General features: G+C 49.0%; 5 protein-coding genes across 5 annotated transcripts; all 5 read right to left on the minus strand.

Moving 5' to 3' along the window:
* Positions 1 to 74: 74 nt before the first annotated feature.
* On the minus strand, positions 75 to 1874 carry FYV10 (GID complex subunit containing RING finger motif). Its single transcript, XM_024903815.2, has 3 exons — positions 1689 to 1874; positions 1085 to 1624; positions 75 to 1011 (listed from the first exon to the last, which is right to left on the minus strand). The coding sequence occupies exons 1-3, from the start codon at positions 1737 to 1739 to the stop codon at positions 376 to 378; spliced, it is 1227 nt and encodes a 408-aa protein (XP_024761037.1). The 5' UTR covers positions 1740 to 1874; the 3' UTR covers positions 75 to 375.
* A 2759-nt stretch (positions 1875 to 4633) lies between these two features.
* Positions 4634 to 6495, minus strand: TrAFT101_010028 (uncharacterized protein). The gene is made up of 2 exons (XM_024905175.2): positions 6172 to 6495; positions 4634 to 6101 (listed from the first exon to the last, which is right to left on the minus strand). The coding sequence occupies exons 1-2, from the start codon at positions 6341 to 6343 to the stop codon at positions 4945 to 4947; spliced, it is 1329 nt and encodes a 442-aa protein (XP_024761036.2). The 5' UTR covers positions 6344 to 6495; the 3' UTR covers positions 4634 to 4944.
* A 1108-nt stretch (positions 6496 to 7603) lies between these two features.
* Positions 7604 to 9303, minus strand: TrAFT101_010029 (uncharacterized protein). The gene has a single exon (XM_024908038.2). The coding sequence runs from the start codon at positions 9103 to 9105 to the stop codon at positions 7876 to 7878; it is 1230 nt and encodes a 409-aa protein (XP_024761035.2). The 5' UTR covers positions 9106 to 9303; the 3' UTR covers positions 7604 to 7875.
* A 209-nt stretch (positions 9304 to 9512) lies between these two features.
* On the minus strand, positions 9513 to 12893 carry TrAFT101_010030 (uncharacterized protein). Its single transcript, XM_024900008.2, has 5 exons — positions 11961 to 12893; positions 11296 to 11885; positions 10853 to 11215; positions 10427 to 10775; positions 9513 to 10358 (listed from the first exon to the last, which is right to left on the minus strand). The coding sequence occupies exons 1-5, from the start codon at positions 12423 to 12425 to the stop codon at positions 10116 to 10118; spliced, it is 2010 nt and encodes a 669-aa protein (XP_024761034.2). The 5' UTR covers positions 12426 to 12893; the 3' UTR covers positions 9513 to 10115.
* A 3018-nt stretch (positions 12894 to 15911) lies between these two features.
* TrAFT101_010031 (uncharacterized protein) lies at positions 15912 to 18107 on the minus strand. The gene is made up of 4 exons (XM_024902487.2): positions 17683 to 18107; positions 17605 to 17621; positions 16539 to 17543; positions 15912 to 16475 (listed from the first exon to the last, which is right to left on the minus strand). The coding sequence occupies exons 1-4, from the start codon at positions 17713 to 17715 to the stop codon at positions 16289 to 16291; spliced, it is 1242 nt and encodes a 413-aa protein (XP_024761033.1). The 5' UTR covers positions 17716 to 18107; the 3' UTR covers positions 15912 to 16288.
* Positions 18108 to 18159: the final 52 nt, after the last annotated feature.

Raw genomic sequence — 18159 nt, forward strand, 5'->3', positions numbered from 1 at the left:
CTTCACATGCCTGGTGATGTAGCATAATTACTTACACGCCTACGATCAAGTGAGCGCAAAACTATTGAGAATTTCTGCAGGATGTGTATTTCTGTTCAATATCCAGATTTCAAAGCAAAAAACGAGGGGCTAGAGATGCAGAGAAAAGAAAGAAAAAAATACTTAAAATTCTAGGTCCCATGAAAAAAACATCCATGCTACTAATACCAAGCAAACTCCAAGCCAAACTACTCCATGTACTCCAGAAAGCCAAGCTGATCCATTCCTTAATGCCAAAGTAGAAACTATCATGTAAGAGAACCTTGAATGGAACACAATTTTGATACTTGTGTATCAACCCACAACCGAAAGGCAGGATGCCCGATGGTCTTTTTCTTAGGTGATAAACACCTTCTTAAGCAGATCCATCGGGTAAGTCTGCCCAGTCACAGGGTCCTTAACATCATTAGGAGACAAGCCCGATTTCCTGGCGTAATCCTCCAAGCGCTCCTTGCCGTACACCCTGCCGTTGGGCAGCAAAAACAAGTCGTGCTCGACATGACTCTTGGTGTGGTGCGCATAGGGAACATTGCGAGCCAGGTCGTTGAGCTCGGTGGAGCAGATGGGACAGACGCCGTGGCCCAGTGCGGAAGAAGAGCCTGTGTCGTTGTAGATGTCGTCGGCATGGGAGGAATGGCATGCTGGCGTCTTGAGGGCCGATAGTCCTGATGACAAAGCCACGTGTAGCAATGGCACGGAGGGTAGGGATAGAAGGCTGTTGTGGGTGGTGGTAAATAGGTCGGCGAGTTCGTTCCAGCGAGTGCTCTTGTATAAATCGCTGTATATACCATATGAGCTGTCGGGAGGGATGGCTAGGAGGCCGCATGCCTGTTTGACTTCCTTGGGGTATGTGCCCCAGTATGGCATGAGGTACTTCTTCGCATGCGCAATAGCCTCGACAAGTTTCGGCTGCGACTGAGTCCGGATGAGTTCTATGTACTGCTGCAATCGAAGCATAAACTCGAGCTTGCTCTGTAAATAAAAGAGGATAGATTTAGTTGTCAAGTTCAAAGAGGCACAAACAAGCAATTGCAGCTAAACTCACCTCCATCTTTCGAAGCTCCTTCTTGTTCTCAGTACACCAAGCCAACGCCTCAGCAACACTCCCATTCAGCAACGCCTCCCGAATCCGGCTCATGCTAACAAACGTATCGACATCCACCAGATTCTCCATGTTCTTCTCGCTCGCCAGCTCTTTCGCACTGTCATTGTACCCATGCCTCAGCAGATAATCAGCCAGCAGCCGATCCAGCCTCTTCCTACTCCAAGCCTCGTACTTGACATCTTCGATGCTGTGCATCGTATACAGCTCATCAAGGTGCTGTATCCGCGCCGCGGTCTGGGTGTGCAGCCGTGCTTCTTCGTCGGCGTAGGCACCCAGCTTGCGCTTCACGCCTCGCATGCGGCTGATCATGGCGTCCAGATTCTTCAGTACATCTTGCTGGGTGGCCCGGCCGGAGAGCGCTGCGGTCGCCGAGTCTCGGAGGAGCGTCTTGAGCGTCGAGGTGTCCTTTTCGATGGCGAAGTGTGCAGCTCGGAAGTTTTTGCGTAGCAGCTCGTTGGGAAGGCGTAGAAGAGGTTGGTCCTTTGAAAGGAGATAAGCAATCGGGCACATGTAGGGGAAAGCAGAGCTTGGAGGCTTTATTTACCAAGAGCAGGTGGTCACTGTGCTTGATGCTCGAATTCTCGTGATCCGTCATGTTGGAGGTTGTTGACGGCAACACAAGCACAGCGGTATATAATCTAAGTAATCTTTTCTTATTTGGCTTGTCAATAAATAAGCAGCCGTGGTGACGACAGGGCTGGCAAAGTTGGAAGATGCAATGGTCAGGCCAGGAAGATGATGAAGCGAGGTTGTCGTTGGACCGGGATGCTCTTATCGATTAGCAGTGATGCAATGTCACTGCTCGGCGCCACACTCGGCTCTAATTCCGGGTAGCTTAGAGCGGTAATGAAGCATGCAGCTGTATGAGAGCGCCATTCTCTTAAGGGTCAATACAGGTTTTGATTGTGTGTAAATTTATTTTGTCCAAAGTTCAATTTATTTATAAACATGTAAAACAGCTCGCATTGATTTCCTTTCCCAAAGGCTTTGCTCGTACATCTACTCTTAGCATAACGAAGTCTTGAGAAGGCACAATGCATAATACCTACCACTAAGACGAAGGGGAATAGAAAATCCAAAAACACAGCAGATTTGTTACTGTTACAAGTAAAAATTTATATAAACACAATGAAATCCTATATTTCTGTCTACAATTAAGTATACCCATGTCTCCCATGTCCATGATGCAGATACCCCAGCTTCCCAAACCACAAGCAATATCAACTCATTTTCAGTGTTCTTATAATATAAACTCGTGAATGTTGCTCGACCCGCGTAGGTGAGGGAGTAGCTTCAATGGATGTATCCAAGTCTTTGAGGATGATACGAGCCATGTCTGCAGGTGGTCTTGAGGTTTATCTTAAATATATGTTGCATAGAAGGGTCTGTGACGATAATCTTTCGTGGCAAGATGTTGATGGAAAGTATTGGCCTGGCGCAGTTGAGAATGGCAGTTGAGAATGGCATTGTATACAAACGAGTAGAGTTTGTATCTCAACCATGATATAGTCTTGATAATCTTTGCTGAGAGAGGTTTCTCGCTATAACCTCTGCCACCACGATATGTGTGAACCAGGGGGGCTATTAGAAGCAAAAGGAGTAGGAAGTGGTGAGGGAATGGAAATGAGACACGGGGCTCGTTTGTATCTCAACCATGATACAGTCCCGACGGTTTTGGTGGAGAGGGTACATATACTGTAGCCTCTGCTGCCACAATATGTGTGAACCAGGGGGGCTATTAGTAGCAAAAGGAGTAGGAAGTGGTAAGGGAATGGAAATGAGACATGGGGCTCGGTAAAGACAGGCTCGACCACGCCGAGGTGAGATGCTGATGACGGGATGACGCCCAACCGATTGATCTTGTCTATCCAAGAATTGCAAACGACTCTCCCGCATTTCTCGTTTCCACTGTAGGCCCAAATCCTTTCGAAGATCCTTTGTGGCATATGTACACTGACGGTTGGAGTTGCTAAGCAGTACATTGTGAAGAAAAGGCATAATTATTTGAAGATCTTCGAGAAACGACCCTCCAGCCAAACAGTCGGAGAAGTCTTTGAGATAGCTCTGTATGTTTGTATTGCTATCGAAAGCTTCGAGGTTGCTGATAAAATCTGAGAGGTTATCATGTCTTCTGGAAACGAGCAGCCGACTGAGCAAATGGAGAAGTCTTTGAGATGGTCCTTCTATATTCTCTTCCCATTTTTGAAAGCTTTCGATGCAACTCTCCACGATAAAAGAATTCAATTCAGTCATTTACAAGCTATGAGCTGCTTCAAAATTGCCGTAGAAAAAAAGTAGACTTTTGTTCTGCCATCAATCCTCCCTAGAGCCGGCAAATCAATCGAGACTATTTTCTCGCTTTGATTTGCTGAGCCCAGAATACCAGCCGGCTTGCCGCTGTGTGTTCCTTGAAGGGAAGAGTGATGGCTGATGTGAATGTTTGTTGAGGCTGAGAGTATTGGACGAGTGTAAGAGCGGGGAGAGGAGGGCATTATATATTTGAGAGTTCGAGGCCGGAGAGCGCAGTGAAGAAATGAACAGTGCAATCACTCTGTTGAACGAACAAAGGCGTTCGAAATGTTCACTTTAGGGACAAAGAAACCCACTCCTTTTGTAAAGGAAGCTATTCATTTTCGCAAACAGACAGGAAGTGAACGGAAGCTAGGGCCTTCAAGCCTTGTTCATGGCGCGTCCACCGCTTCTTCAATCTCTGTGCAATAAAAACTTTTCTTAAGATACATCTCCACGAAATAGCGCAGTCCCACTAAGAGTTGATTACTAGGTGACATCAAGCCGTCTCCGTAATATATACATAGCATAAAGGCTTTGTTCAATCGAGCTACAATAGAGCGACTATTAGTACATATCCACCTAACAAATAAACAACGATGGTCCTTTTTGTAGATATTGCTACCTCTTTTCAGCTCCCTCTTTTCAATCTCTTGATTTGTATGTTATGAGGCCCCGAGTAACCAGTGGAGATCCATTGGTATTGGTAATGCAGTCACCCAGTGAGAGTAAGGAACCATTTGCAGACGGCTTGGTAAGATCCTAAAGGAAGAGTCCCAAATTCACCAAGACAATACCCTCGTTCAGCACTACATAAACATTAAAGTGCCGATATGCCCCAAGTCCGGCGATTTCTGCAGTTTGATACAAACCCGCCGTCGGTTTCAATAAGTATATTCCCCACGATATATAAAATTCACAACTCACGCTGGGTGGCCCTGGGGCGATTAGTATTAAAATGTACCTTAACAGATGGAGAGATAAACTATTTATCACAGAATATTTGAATCCTCTTGGGCCTTGAGATTCTGAGTCTGATCTTGGATTCTAACAAATATGGTATTCCTGTTGTGTATCACAAAGTACTGCCGTATTTTAGTATAGACTAATGTTTGTCAGGAGACAAAAAGTACACCGGAAGCAAAACATGGACATAATAATATCTATATTTGCATGTTAAAGAGAAAGATCACAACAATGCCTATATCTGCACGTTTAACAAAAGTATCACAACAATGTCTATATCTGCATGTTAAAGAAAAAGCACAAAAAGTACCCTCTGTTACAAAGAAATCAAGGATTCCACTTCAAACAAAGTATTCCCCCCTTCCACTCACTAGCCTCAAAGAACAAAGGCTTCTTCCAGATGCGTTCAAAGAATTTATATTCACTCAAGCTGCTACCCCAATAACATTAGAAACCCCTCAATTACCCAATACATGCTAAACAAAAATCGACATTAACCAAGTACTGTTCCAACACTCAACACTCGGCACTCGGCACTCAACAACTCAACCCCGGCGGCGCACATTGAGCTTCTTCTGAAAGGCCCCTGATCCTGGCCCCGGAGTAATAATGGAGTAGTTACAAGTCGGACAATACGTCATGTTGTCCGGGGTGGCAGGATACCAGTCACTCCCATACGTCGCGTTCAGTGACACAGAGCCCACAACATCGCCGCTCTCCAGCCTAATCCACGTCTCTGCCTCCCAGGTGGCGCTGCGGAGAGTCCTGAGGTCAACTTGGACCTGTCGTGACCCACGAATCCAGTTGCCATATCCTCCATATCCGGAATGCTGTCCGAAGCAGAGGTTGACTCCTGTACCCTCAACCGTCATTCCTGGAACTAGACGGTCCCATTTATAACACCAAGTGGCGCCGTGATCATGGCCCGAGAACACAGCCATCAAGCCGGGTGTGGAAGTAATGGCCTGCATAAAAGGGACATCTTGTCCGCCATATTCGCATGTCCCGTCGTCTCTCCCATCAGGGCACCATCCTTGTGCTTGAGTAGCAACAGGGTAGTCGTCATTGATCCCCGGCTGGTAGTGTTGGTCAACACTATTTCGTCCATTCTCTACCTGCAGGGCCTGTGAGGCGTATGTGGGGATGTGCACAAAAGCCAGTGATGGTATGACCCGCCTATACTTTGACATGAATCGTTGGTTAGTCTGCTGAAACCAGTCCACGACGCTGGTATCAACCCAGTCCGGCTGGCCGCGCTGGCTTCCGTCTGGGTTGAGCTCTCGGAAGTAGAAGCCGCCGCGACTATCAAAGAACCAGAGCAAGAGTTCGGGGGAGCAATCTATCTCGTTGCATCCCGCCGCGTATACTGGCAAGTAGTAGTTGGTAACACCGGCATCTCGTCCAGGAACCATGTTGGTGGTGCGAGCATTCGGCCAGCGCTGCTCTCGTTCCAGAATCCCCTCGCCGGATATGTTGAAGTTGTGATCATGGTTGCCATATGTCGATGCCCAAGTCAGGCGCCGTTCAACAAGAGGTTGGACAATCTGGTCGATGTATACAGTGCTATTCTCGAGAAATGTGTTCTCTCCAGTGATAAGATCGCCATTCAAGACGACAAGACCAGGGGACTCGCGATCGAGGATTTTGTTGATCACGCCAACTGAATTGATATCCTGCTGAGGGCCCCACGTATCCCAAGCATCTTTTATCAGTGATTAGCTACACAACTCAAACTCAAGTATCACGGCAAAATCAACAGATAGTAAACCCACTCTCTCCAAAGTGAAGATCCTCAAAAATAGAAACCTGAAAAGTTCCGTTCCGGGTAAAACTCAGCGGTCTCAGCGCATACTCTCCAGCGTGCTGTTCCTTGGCCTGCGTCTTCAACAGACTCTGACAAGATGGCACTGCCAACAGCAGCAATAACGAAGTCAACAATATCATTCTTGTTTCTTTCTATGCTGGTCGACAATATTCGCTTAACACAGAGAATAACAAAATGACAAGCGTTTAAACTTCCGACTCTCGCTCCTTTAAGAACCGAAGCCAACGAGATCGGGCCTTCCAAGTTTGGGATCCCTGGGAAAGAAGCTTCGGCTTGTGGGAGCCACCTCTTATCACCAGGTCATATCCATGAGATGAGAGTTGCCTAAAAGAGCTACTGAAAGTGTCGAGTTGGGTAGTATCACGGCAAAGAGCAAGCAATAAGGGGGAGATGCAGCCCGGCAGCTGCTGCAATTGCCACCCACCGAGACTGATCATCAGACCAACCGGAGTCGTAGCCGTAAATTAATCGGCCGAAAACCATCATCAGGTCCACGTGAAAAAAGAAGCCGTGGTTACATTCCAGAAGACGACATCCACTCTTATCCAAGCAATGCGCAACGTGTGTCTTTGCCGTGGATCAGCAGGCTAAATGCAGCGTTTCGTTCGCTGCGAGTTAGTCAGGGCCGCAACGGCGGCTAAGCCTTTACCAGCATCTGCGCCGCAATTATTGTCATAAGCCAAGTAGCGCTTTATATTATCTAGTAGGCTCTTCGTTGCCATGGTAGTGAGTATCTCAAATATACATCTCAGATAGTTTCTATTATTCAACATGCAGCGGCATATACCATGAATCATCAAGCTCAGCCTCCATTATTTAAGTGCTTCGCGAAGTTCCCGGAAAGGACCTTGGCAGGCATCACAGGCTCTGACTTCATTCGCTATATACGAGACCTCATGTCTCTTTCAAAGTAAAGGAACTATTCGGCATAATTATCTCACAACTTAACTTATTTGGCCTAGGTATTTGCCAATTGTTGCAAAATCCCAGGGCTTCGTCTGGGACAGACCATGCAGCAAGCCGCCATATTCCATTATATGTATCCCAGTGATAACGGTTAGTTTCAGAATAGACCCATGCAATGAAAAGCTTACATTGACCGAGACTCGACCATGTGTCCACTGATCCCCAAGTCGGAACCGCGACCACTGCCATCTTTGTAAGCTGTTGAAACGCAACTTACACAGCTAATACTCCCTTTTCATATGCAGGCCGACACGAATACCATTAAGTAGATAGATAAGGCGATTATTTAGTATAATTACGCAGGTGGCAGTCCTTTAGGAAAGTTGTAATATTTACTGCCGTGTTAACAGCTGGCCTTAGAACCATCCGAATGAATAATATCAAGCGAACTTACGAGACTATGAGTGTACCCCCCAGTTTATTGGTGTGTTTCTTTTGAAATGTAGCATTACAATGATTATTTAGCCTATGAATAGTGAAGTACTCTATAATAAAACCCAACCACTCAGATTGTAAAGCAGAGTACAATTTCATATTCATCTTAACAGGATAGCCATCGCATGTGCTGTTGACTATTGGCGAGCCAATCTAGCAACGGCAAAATTATCAAGTGGTGACTCTTACCGAGCGACACTCACCAAGTTCTGTTATGATATGTAATAGAGTAAGAAGAGGCCGTCATCATTCAGTTCTTCTTCCCAGACTCAGCAATCTCCTGCGCCTTCTTGCCCTTCTCCTCAAGCACCTTCTGAATATCGCCCATCGTCTCCTTCAACAGCTTCTCCCCTTCCTCCTTATGCTCCTGTGCAACTCGGCCCATCTCCTCCAACTTGCTCAAGATCTCGCTGCCTTGGGGTATCTTGTCCATATACTGGTTCAAGGATCCCCATCCCATCTCGCTGGCCTTGTCCCCAATCTTCTGCTTCGCTTGGTTGACGTATTTTTCCAGGTCGCCCAAGTCTCCAGACTTGGCCGCATCGCGCACCTTGTCAAAAAGCTCCTTGATATTGCCCTTCTTCAGAGCATCGGTATTATTCTCTACTAGTTCCTTGACCTTGGGGCTCTTGTCAAGAAGCGGCTTTGCTTCTTCCAAGCTCTTCTTCCACGCTTCATCGCCAAGCTTCTGAACCTGCTTCGTCTTTTCGTCGATGAGCTCCTTTGCCTTGGCTATGCTTGTAGCACTAAATCCCCCGGCAAAAATGTCCTTGACCTGGTTCCAAGTCTCGTCCACTTGCTTTTTCGCCTCTGGGCCGTACTGCTCGCCCATTTGCTTCAGCTGATCGATATTACCTCCGAGCTTCTCCTTAAGCTGAGGATGATTATCCACCACGTCCGAGAGGGCATCTCCAGTAAGATTAGCAATCTTCTTTGCCAGGTCAGCAAGGGCGTCGAAAGCGCGCGATGCGGTCTCGAGACTGAGACCCGACTTGGAAATCTCCTGGAATTTTTTATACGCATCGTTCACAATCTTATCCGCCTCCTCAGCGTGTTCCTTCCGTACAGTCTCCCAATCTTTGAATGCTGCATCCACGAAACCGCGGCCGCCAGGTATCCATCCAACGTAAGAATAAGCAAACTGCTTGATGGAATCGACGGCTTGTGATGAGCTTGGAGTATTCGCCTGCAACTTCTTTGCCGCTTCTTGGTACTTCTTCTCAGCCTCTTTCACGGCTTTGTTGAGCTTGCTAGCCGTTCGACCAGCAGGCGTGAATGAATATATTCCGTAGAAAAGTGCTGCTCCGGCCACGCCGCCAATGATACCAGCTCCCAGCGACCCATTGCCTGCAGCCGTGGCTGATGACGACGAAGATGTCGAAGAGGTAGACTGGAAACGAATGGGTTGGCGCTTCGGAGTGCGTAGAGCAAGTCTGCTCTGAGACAGCGGTAGTCTGGCTGCTGATCTTGTAGAAATCATCTTGGAGGAAATGAATATGCAATGGATCTAGCGGAAAACGAAATAGCGAAGGAGGTTTTGTCGTAGAGAAGGATAGGTTGAGGGGTAGATAGGTAGATAGGTGGAAAGGTAGGTAGATAGGTAGGGAAGTAGGTATGAAGGTGGTTAAGGTATCTACCTCCTATATTTATATTGAACTTTATTTTTTACCTCGAGCAATCTAAATCCAACTTAGATTGCTCTCATATTATGCCATTGTGACGCAATTGGTCAAAGTTTCGGCGTTCTTGCGAAACTGACGGCCCTATTGTCCAAACAATAAAACAATGACGTCAATGACGCTTCTTCGACATGTGGCTACGACTCGCAGTATCCACTCGATCTCGGCGGCAAAAGACAAATTACGTCTTGACAAGAGGCTGTTCAATCTTCGGATCAAAGCTGGATAGATGGATATGAGTATTCTAATCTAGAGAGGCTATGAAAATATAATTGGCCCTCTCCCTCCGTATCGCATCGGATCTACCTCTACCTAATCCTATATTCCTGGTATTATCGCTAGAACTGCTATGGGCGCCCAGAATCCCGTCCTTACTGGTGCATCCTTAAAAAAAAAAAGAGAAAAGAGAATAAAAGAAAAAGAAAACCAATCTTCTGTAGCATAAAAAGAACAAAGGAAGCTCCACGACCCAGTCGCTTTCAAATTGATAAACATCCCCATCTTCATGCCCATATGTGATGCGATTTCTTCCAGCTATACTCGAAGTTCCAAATGATGCAGCAACGCCATTAAATATGCTTCCCACAAGATCCACGCCGCGATCTATAACCTGAACCGCGCGCCATGTATATAAAAGCCAAAGCGGGCGAGCCAGCCGCTCCAAACAACTTGACTCCGTCATTATTTGAATCCTGCTTGATTCCAGCTTCTCTCTCTCTCTCTCTCTTTGTAAGAGCCAAAAATAGTTCCCATCATTGCGCCAGCCGAATCAGGTCGCATTAAAACAAACCATATAGGGAATATTCACTGATTAATTGTCGTGGAAGAAAGTCATGTTGCCTCCTTGAAGCGGAGCTGTCGACGGGCCAGCGTCCACCATACTCATATCTTGAGATGATGCATCTCGACCTAAGCCGGCCATTGTCACATCATTGCCTCGGTAATCAAACGCCATCGCGCTCATTGGACGGTCGGGATCGTCTTCGAGGACACGCTGCTGAAGCGAAAAGGGACGATCGTAAAGCATCTCTTCCGGAGGAGAAAATGACCAGACCTATTCCCAAATTAGTACCGCGGGAGAAGATGAGAAGTCAATCTAGAGGGTGGATGTTGAAGACTAACCTCCATTACTGTGCGACCTTGCCTCAATGTCAATGCGACACACTTCTCATCCTCAAAGGCAACTCGCCAAACCGCTTCGCATTGAGCAATCAGCTCGCGAACAAGATGGCCCGTCTTGAGATCCCAAATCTTAACTCTCCCGTCGCTTCCTCCACTAACAACTCGAGTGTCGTCGAATTGCAAGCTTGTGACGCTATTGTCATGGGCAGCAAGGCGATGGATAGGGCACATCTTTTCCAGAGACCATACTCGGACCGAACCATCAGAACCACCCGTCACTAGAGTATCACCCCTCATCTGCAGTTGCCCGACAAGAGATGTATGGCCCTGGAGAATAGCAAGGCATTCTCTGCAAGGAGGAAAAAAAAAAGTGGTTAGCGATGCCGGCGTAAGTCAGGAGGGGAGTCAATAGCACGAGCAACTTACCCAGTCATGGGGTCCCAGACTCGAACGTTAGTATCCAGGCTCCCAGTCGCCACCCTCTTGCCGTCAAATGCAATAGCATAAATCTGGCTGAAATGTCCTTGTAGTGTCTGCAAGCATCTTCCCTCTGAGATGCTCCAAACTCTGGCAAACGTATCGTAGCTCCCGGATACTACAATGTCGCCCTTGATCTCCAGGCACCGTACACTTGACTGGTGTCCGACAAGGACGTTTTTACATAATCCGGTGCGGATATCCCAGATGCGCAGCGTTGTGTCTCGAGAACCGGAAATGGCGGTATTCTCATCAGCCATCTTCAGACATCGAACGGTCGATGTATGGCCTCGCAATGTATGTAGACAAGCACTATCATTAGGTTAATAAAGTGAATACAAGAGGAATAGACAGCGTGCTGAAGCGGTTCCTATTCGCAGATGCCGACTTACCCAGTCTTCAAGTCCCAAACGCGCACATCGCGATCGCACCCACCGCTGACCATAGTATCCCCCCAGGGCACCATAGCCCAGACTCCCATGACATGACCCTGCAAAGTTCTCATCGAGTTGCCATCGGTATCGAAGACATGGATTTTGGCGTTATCGAGGGCGACAATGATGTACTTTTGCGTCAAATGCAAGCTAGTGACCACGCCTCCTTCCTGTGTAATATTGCGAGTGATGCTTGTGCCGCCAGATCTCCAAGCTGCTTCCACGAGGTATCTCTGCTTGAAGTGGGACTTGTATGAACGTATTTTGGGCCTCCTGCTCTCAAAACTCATCGAACTTGGGGCGTGTGATGTGAAGGGAAAGGCTCCCGGGAAGCTACTGGACATCTCGCTATCGACATCGACAGCGTAGGCCGAGGATCGCGTCGTCATGATCGGAGCTGAGGGCGAGACCTCCGACATTCGGCGACCATAATCGTGCTTCTCGCAAAGGTTCTTCCACGTCATGTCATCGCTCAGGAGATCTCGCCAACGCTTCGAGACTTGCGACGATCGCGCCAGGACTTTGGGGTCGTCAATGAATGATAATATCTGTAACTTCGTTAGCAGGAAGAGAAAAAAGGCAATAAGAAATTGCATAATGCTGCTGGATGTGTAAATTCGCACCCGTAAACATAGCTCATCTGGAAGACTGGTGAACGGGTCCTTCTTCAATAATGGGCTGACAAATTGGTGAACAAAGCTAAGCTGTTGGCTCGTGCAGAGGTTCAACAAATCAGCCAGAATTCTGGTCCGCTGCGGACCGGAAGAGTTCTGAAAATGCTGTCGGACCTTGGCCAAGAAGAAGTCTTCGTCATCGGCGGCATTGCTCCAGTCTGGTTGGCAGTGTGCAGGTCCGGGGGACGCGGCTGGAGTTGGGGGATCGGGAGCCGATCCCGTCAGCTGTTGGTCGAAATCAGCCGCTGGCGTAGGCATGTTAGGCGTAGGCGGCCCTCTCATCTGGCGACTCTGCTGCGGCAGTTTCTCGACTCTCTGGTGCAATAGCGAGTTGTTGGTATTAAGCGTCAATTCTTCACTCAGCAAACTTCCTCTCCTCTCGGAAAAGCTCATCGGTCTGTTAAAGCCAGCCATGGTCGCCCGGGCGATAGGGTCGCTCGAAGAAAACGTTGGCAAAGGTATGCGATATCAGGATATTAAGTTGAAATAATTGCGGACTCGACAAGGTGATGTTGGTGAGCAACAAGGGCCGGGTGCGTATGGCAAATATCGAGTTGGACAAAACAAAAAGAGGGCCCTGGCCTGGTCTAGCCTGATGATGGGCGAATATTAGCTTATAGATGCCTTTGCTTGAGTACACATGGACGCAGATGGTGGTTTTCTAGGGAATGAGGTGTGTTGAATAAAGTTATTGTCGTGCTTGTTGCTGAGGTATTCAAGGACGCATTATTGGTATATTAAATCCACAGCAGCACAGCCAACATCAAAGGGCACTGGATCAGGGAGGATTCTGGAGGGAGAACAGAAGGATAGAGCAAAGGAAAAGAATCCAGAAAGGAAGTAGAAGAGAAGAGAAGAGAAGAAGAGAAAAGAAGAGTAAGCATACCGGTAGTTTAGGACATGGGTCGGCCTCCTAAACGGTGCTGGAAGAGGCGGCCGAGAGGGTCCAAAAAGTCCAAAATGGGATGAAGCGAGTGGAAGCTGCCGATTAACAAGGGCGAATGAGAATCGTCAAAGACGTGTCGCGCGTTTCGGGCGACTCCCTGGTGCTGCGGCCTGGATGACGGAGCAGTGACTGGCGGCGCCGAATATCGAAGGGATGATGGATGAGATGGACTGGTGGATTCGCTGGTCGACCGCCTTGGAAGGGGAATAATCCCTGGTTCCTGATCTGCTTCGGCAGGCTCCGTATCTGAGTGTTTCGGGCAGGAAGAGCCGAGGACGAGGCGCGCGCCGCTGGGCTTGTGGTTCGCGACGTCGAGTCGTGGAGCGGCTGCAAGGAGGAGCGTTTGGGCTTGTCGGGGCGAGGTTCTCGTCAGGTTCGAGGCCAGAGTGATGGCGATTCAGGGCAATCGGTCAGCGAGGTGAGCGGGAGTGCGAGGAGGAGCAGCGCTGGAAATGGAGGAAAGCGGGTGCCGCTTGGCGCTGGGTCTGCTGGAGTGCCAGCTGGAGTGGATGGCAGGGTCGTCGAGTACGGGCGTGTACTTGCGACGCGCGGGGCGGCACTGCGACCCTACCCGTACAGCACACGTACCGCGCCCCTACCGGCGCTACTGTGCAGGTACGTACCCTAGTGGAACGGCACGAGCGTGACAGCATTTGATCGTTTGTCAGGCGGTGGCAGGTACCTGGGCAGGGTGTCCTGTAGTAGTGCGCTGCGTACCGATCTGCCGGGCGCCACCGCGATTTAGGGGAGGCGCGGTACGCAGCTCGCTAACAGCCGCCGCCAGCACGCAACAGCACCCTGGCGCTGGGTGTGGGTGTCCCACCTGCGTGCGCTGCGATCCGCCTCGTCAGGCGCTGCTCGCTGGAGATGCCGGAGCCACAGGAGGGGCGCCTGGGGCCCTTTCGGGCACATCGTCATCAGCAAGAAACGGCTCGACATGGTGTTTAGTATTGCTACCTACTACCTGCTGATTTGAAGGAACGGAGCATTGGCTGGTAGGTATACCTATTCCTGTATATCGTGACAAGGTAGTAGTACATGCTAGCCTGGGCGCCTTTAGCGGCACTGTGGCTCTCGAGACAGCGGCTGCGCTGCCCGCATGCGGCGCCTCAACTGACTAACTCGCTGGCCACGGTGGAGGCGGGGGACATGCCCAAGATGCCCTTGCAGCAGCCGCCTTGACGCTGCACTGACGGAGTAGCAGTTTTGGCGCTGCGGAGCACCCGGCATCAGGATCAGAGCCAGTCTTGGGTGTCTGCACCTGTGCAACGGCTGAACAAGGAGGCTTTTCTTGATGCGTCGTGTATCGGGTCTGGTCCCACCGAGCCCCTCTCCCCGTCAGGCCTCTATACAACATGGATGGGATGCTAATGCATGGAGCCTGCACTGCGAATACAGAGTCTCTGCCGAACCTTCTTCTGCTAATAAGCGGCGCGTAACCCAAAACCTGGTCACCAGACTATGTTATACATGATGGATTATGCCGTATACTGCTCTCCGCATTGCCCAATGCCGCTTCAAGCGCCTGTGTCTAACAGACAATACAAAGGTGCACACTGGTGATGTGTATGTTCTTGACTGGCTGGCTGAGCTGGGCTGCAAATCGCAGCTGAGACGGCGTGTAAGTCGTACTAATAGTGGGCGGCAAACAGCTGGTAAGAGTCGGACTTCTTGCGCACTATTGGCTTTCATACTGGTATAGTGCACACCCGGTAGAAAAGCTTAAAATAACAAACAAGGCGGAGCTATCAACTTAGATGTTACAAAGCGTTACAGCTCTCACCGGTGGCTGGGATCTCGGCCGATCGTCGTGCTCAAGGGGCAGCCGCTGCTGACTGTGCTTCTGAAAAGGCTTCGCACGTCCATCCTTTTCCATTCCGGCCCGCAGTACGGCATACACGCTGGAATGCAGTATAAGAGAGACAATATTGCGGCAAGCCCCTTCGTTTTAGGAAGCTCATTGTAGACATGCGACTCACTGGTGCAGTGCAGATACAAGCAAGTTGGGTGCATACACGCAGCAGTGGCCTCATCTGACCGCTGCATCCTGCGTTCATGGATGCACAATAAACCGGAATGTTAGTGCAAAGTATATGTGCGTATGCCCAATTTTTTTCTTCCTCTTTTTGCTGCTGAAGCCATTGTGATTTCTACCCATTTAATTAGCCTATGCATTCTTTTGCCAAACTTCTTCAACAAAGAGGGAGGCGCAGTATTAGATGCCCTACTGTACCCCTGGTCTGACAAATCCGATATTCCCAAGCAGTGGCACCATGTGCATGGGACTGCGTTCTCCATCTCCATCCAACGTGGCGTCGTTTCACTTGCAGCGGTCCGCATTTGCAATGTTAAAATACGTTGTATCCATTCATTTATTTCGGGGCATACCAGAACTGCTAGTAGTACTATCTATCACCAGCATCAGCATCAGCATCAGCATCGGCATCGGCTTCTAAAAAGGGCCCCTTCCAATAACGGGGCTCCCGATCGACCACATATTGAATTTTTCTCTTGGCGTTTTTAAGTTAAAAAAAGAAATCGTTTGTTTCGCAAGGGATCCTCCCCCTTATCCAAGCTTGTTTCACATTGATTTCCGCCTGGTTACAGAGATCCCCTCTCTCCTCACAACGTTACCTGCGGTACTTTTTTTCTTAAAAAAAAAAAAGGAAAAGGAAAAATTCACTCCGGATTGTACTATTGCTTTTCCTGTGCTACGTCATTTCCGCTGAGCCAATCTAGACTGCTGTTTACTCTGAATCGACCCGTTGTTGGGCATTAATGTGATCCTGGCACCACGAAGTAGAGTATAACGTACCTGTTTTTCTTAATAGTGGCGTGATGTGCAGTGGATTTGCTTAGTAGCTACATGCAGCCAGCACTACATCTGATAGGCGTGCACATCAAGGCGCCGTAGAATCAAAGTGCACATGCGCATAGGCAGGAATAAGAACGCTCAAATTGTAAAAGAGCTCTGCTATAATGTACATACATGTAGTAAACGCAGTAGAGATATTAGTGAATATAGAAAATTTAAATTGACAAAAAGTACCAATGCTTTTAAGTCCCTGCCAAGCTATGCCAGACATCTAAGGTATCGTGCTCTATGTAATTATATGCTGCGCATGATAAGCCCAAAAGCGACCAACTATTTCAACCCTCAAAGATATGATAACTCTATACCTAAACTATCCACAAGCCCGTCTACATCTGTAGTAGATCATCCCGTAGTAAATGCTGTTTTGGAATCATAGAAACAATTGAAACACACCCCCTTTCTGCTGGGTACTTTTGATACGCGGTGTATGCGTGCAAATCGTATTTAGCGGCATCTCTAGTGGCCAAGTTGCGCGAGAAGTGGAATCCCCATACCCACAACCGTGGCAATCGTGTCTCGCATTTGAGGGCCCTTTGCCTTTCGCTGATGTGCAGAGTTGCCATCCGAGTAGCCATTCATGCCGGAGCCGTGATCGTGGCTATGAGCGCCGGTGTCCTCTTGCATAGCCTGCATCGCAACGTATCTGTATACACAGTTAGTTTACTGGGGTTTATTAACCCAAGAGACCATGGCAACGTGGACTTACAAAAACGTTCCCCCCGAGAACAGTAGAAGCATGCCCGTCCACCATTGACCTGAATTCCCCTGCAAGTGATCGCCACCAAGCAGCGTGATCATGATCCATGTTGACAAAGCTCCAACAGGCGCGGCCAAGCTGAAAATCACCAAGTGACCTCGAGCTGCCCGCTTTGATAGTCCTTGCTTAAGCAGCACTGAAGTCAAGCCAAAGGCAGCGGGGGCCTTGTGAATCATGATGGCAATGAAGATGACGAAGCCCAGTCGCATATTAGATGACGTTGCAGATGCTCCCATGGCGATACCATCGGCTGCGGCGTGGATCACCAATCCAGTGGTTGTTGCTAAGCTACGCGCTTTTCGAGGGGTCGGCGCCAAAGAATTCAAGAAGCCATCCGCCTCTTCGTCAATGGATGCCGTATCCCCCCCTCCAAGATCGTCCAAGCTCATATGGCGAGTCTCTGGTCCAGACCGCAGGCTCTCAGTAGCATGTCTGGGAAGCCTGTCGATGAGGAACATCAGAATGAAGCCAGCAATCATGGAGAATCCAATTTCCAGCGTTGGAACCTCATGACTGTGCGTGTGCGCCGTTTCGTTTTCTTTGTGTTCGTGTTCTTCCTGCTCCGGAGCAGGCTGGGACGGTTCCTGCGATTGCTCCTCCCCATCATCCCGTCTTTTTATAGCTTGATAGCTCTGTGAAATTTCGATCCGTGGTGAAATGCTAGCCAGGTCGCCACTTAATATCGTATCTCGGGGGGCGGTGGTCTGCACAACGGGGAATGTTTCAATGATATTTCGAGGGTCGATTCCAAGGGCCCATGGTGATCTCCGAACTAGGCTCCGTACTTTGTGAAGATGAGAGGCTTCTGCAGGCGTGACTGCGGTTTCGATGCCCTCGGGTATAATAACGACAAGAGATGTTCCAACCAACACGCCAACTCCAATGCTAGATATTAATCGAAGCTGTGATTGTGAAAGTGTCATCGACAGTGGCAGGGCTCCGGCTAGGAACGACCTGTTTTGTTGTTAGCTGAGTGTGTCTTTCGTATTAACCGCTCGATGAAGGTATTGCGTACGCCACTGCCATGACAATCTAAAACGTCCAAAGTCAGCAAAACGAAGAGTCCAAATCTGTACAGCGCGTGCAGACTTACGCATAGGCCGACGAGTAAGAGAAGGCCGCCCATGATGGATCGCTAGTCGAAGCCGGCGCAAACTCAACTTGTTTCGTACAAATAGGGGAACTCTGTTGCTGCCGGGGTCATCTGCGCGGCATGGCCTCCCGGACCAGAGCTCGCCTCTCTCTGCACAGACTGAGGTCCAGGCAGTGGAGCGCAAGGCGTTTGAGACTCTCGACGCTGAAAGGCAGGGCGCGTTGGATCGCGAGGATGCGGAAGGAGGCGACGTAGCAAAGACTTTGAGCGTTTTGGCGTTGCGATTCTGTGCACAGGGCGATTGATTGGTTCAGATCCGCCAATTCGTGTCCTAAAACCACCCTGGTGGGCAACGCCACAAAGGGGCCCCACATCCCTCGTGCTGCTAAAGATTGTTGTTACGGGGCCGAAACTTTGAATTTCCAGCACGTTTAAGTGATGGAGAATCATAATAGCGTCTTCTGGATGCTTCTTGTG

The sequence above is a fragment of the Trichoderma asperellum genome, chromosome 6 (genome assembly GCF_020647865.1).
Source record: "Trichoderma asperellum chromosome 6, complete sequence".
Lineage (NCBI taxonomy): Eukaryota > Fungi > Ascomycota > Sordariomycetes > Hypocreales > Hypocreaceae > Trichoderma > Trichoderma asperellum.

Coding starts and splice junctions, on each gene's coding strand:
- TrAFT101_010030 (XM_024900008.2), bottom strand. CDS start 12,425: ATGGCTGGCTTTAACAGACCGATGAGCTTTTCCGAGAGGAGAGGAAGT. Junction 11,886..11,960: donor CAGATGAGCTATGTTTACGG/GTGCGAATTTAC, acceptor ACGAAGTTACAG/ATATTATCATTCATTGACGA. Junction 10,776..10,852: donor GTCTGGGACCCCATGACTGG/GTAAGTTGCTCG, acceptor TCCTCCTTGCAG/AGAATGCCTTGCTATTCTCC.
- TrAFT101_010028 (XM_024905175.2), bottom strand. CDS start 6,343: ATGATATTGTTGACTTCGTTATTGCTGCTGTTGGCAGTGCCATCTTGT. Junction 6,102..6,171: donor GGATCTTCACTTTGGAGAGA/GTGGGTTTACTA, acceptor CACTGATAAAAG/ATGCTTGGGATACGTGGGGC.
- TrAFT101_010031 (XM_024902487.2), bottom strand. CDS start 17,715: ATGGGCGGCCTTCTCTTACTCGTCGGCCTATGC. Junction 16,476..16,538: donor TTCTCGGGGGGAACGTTTTT/GTAAGTCCACGT, acceptor CTGTGTATACAG/ATACGTTGCGATGCAGGCTA.
- FYV10 (XM_024903815.2), bottom strand. CDS start 1,739: ATGACGGATCACGAGAATTCGAGCATCAAGCACAGTGACCACCTGCTC. Junction 1,625..1,688: donor ACAGTGACCACCTGCTCTTG/GTAAATAAAGCC, acceptor CTCCTTTCAAAG/GACCAACCTCTTCTACGCCT. Junction 1,012..1,084: donor AGGAGCTTCGAAAGATGGAG/GTGAGTTTAGCT, acceptor TTTTATTTACAG/AGCAAGCTCGAGTTTATGCT.
- TrAFT101_010029 (XM_024908038.2), bottom strand. CDS start 9,105: ATGATTTCTACAAGATCAGCAGCCAGACTACCGCTGTCTCAGAGCAGA.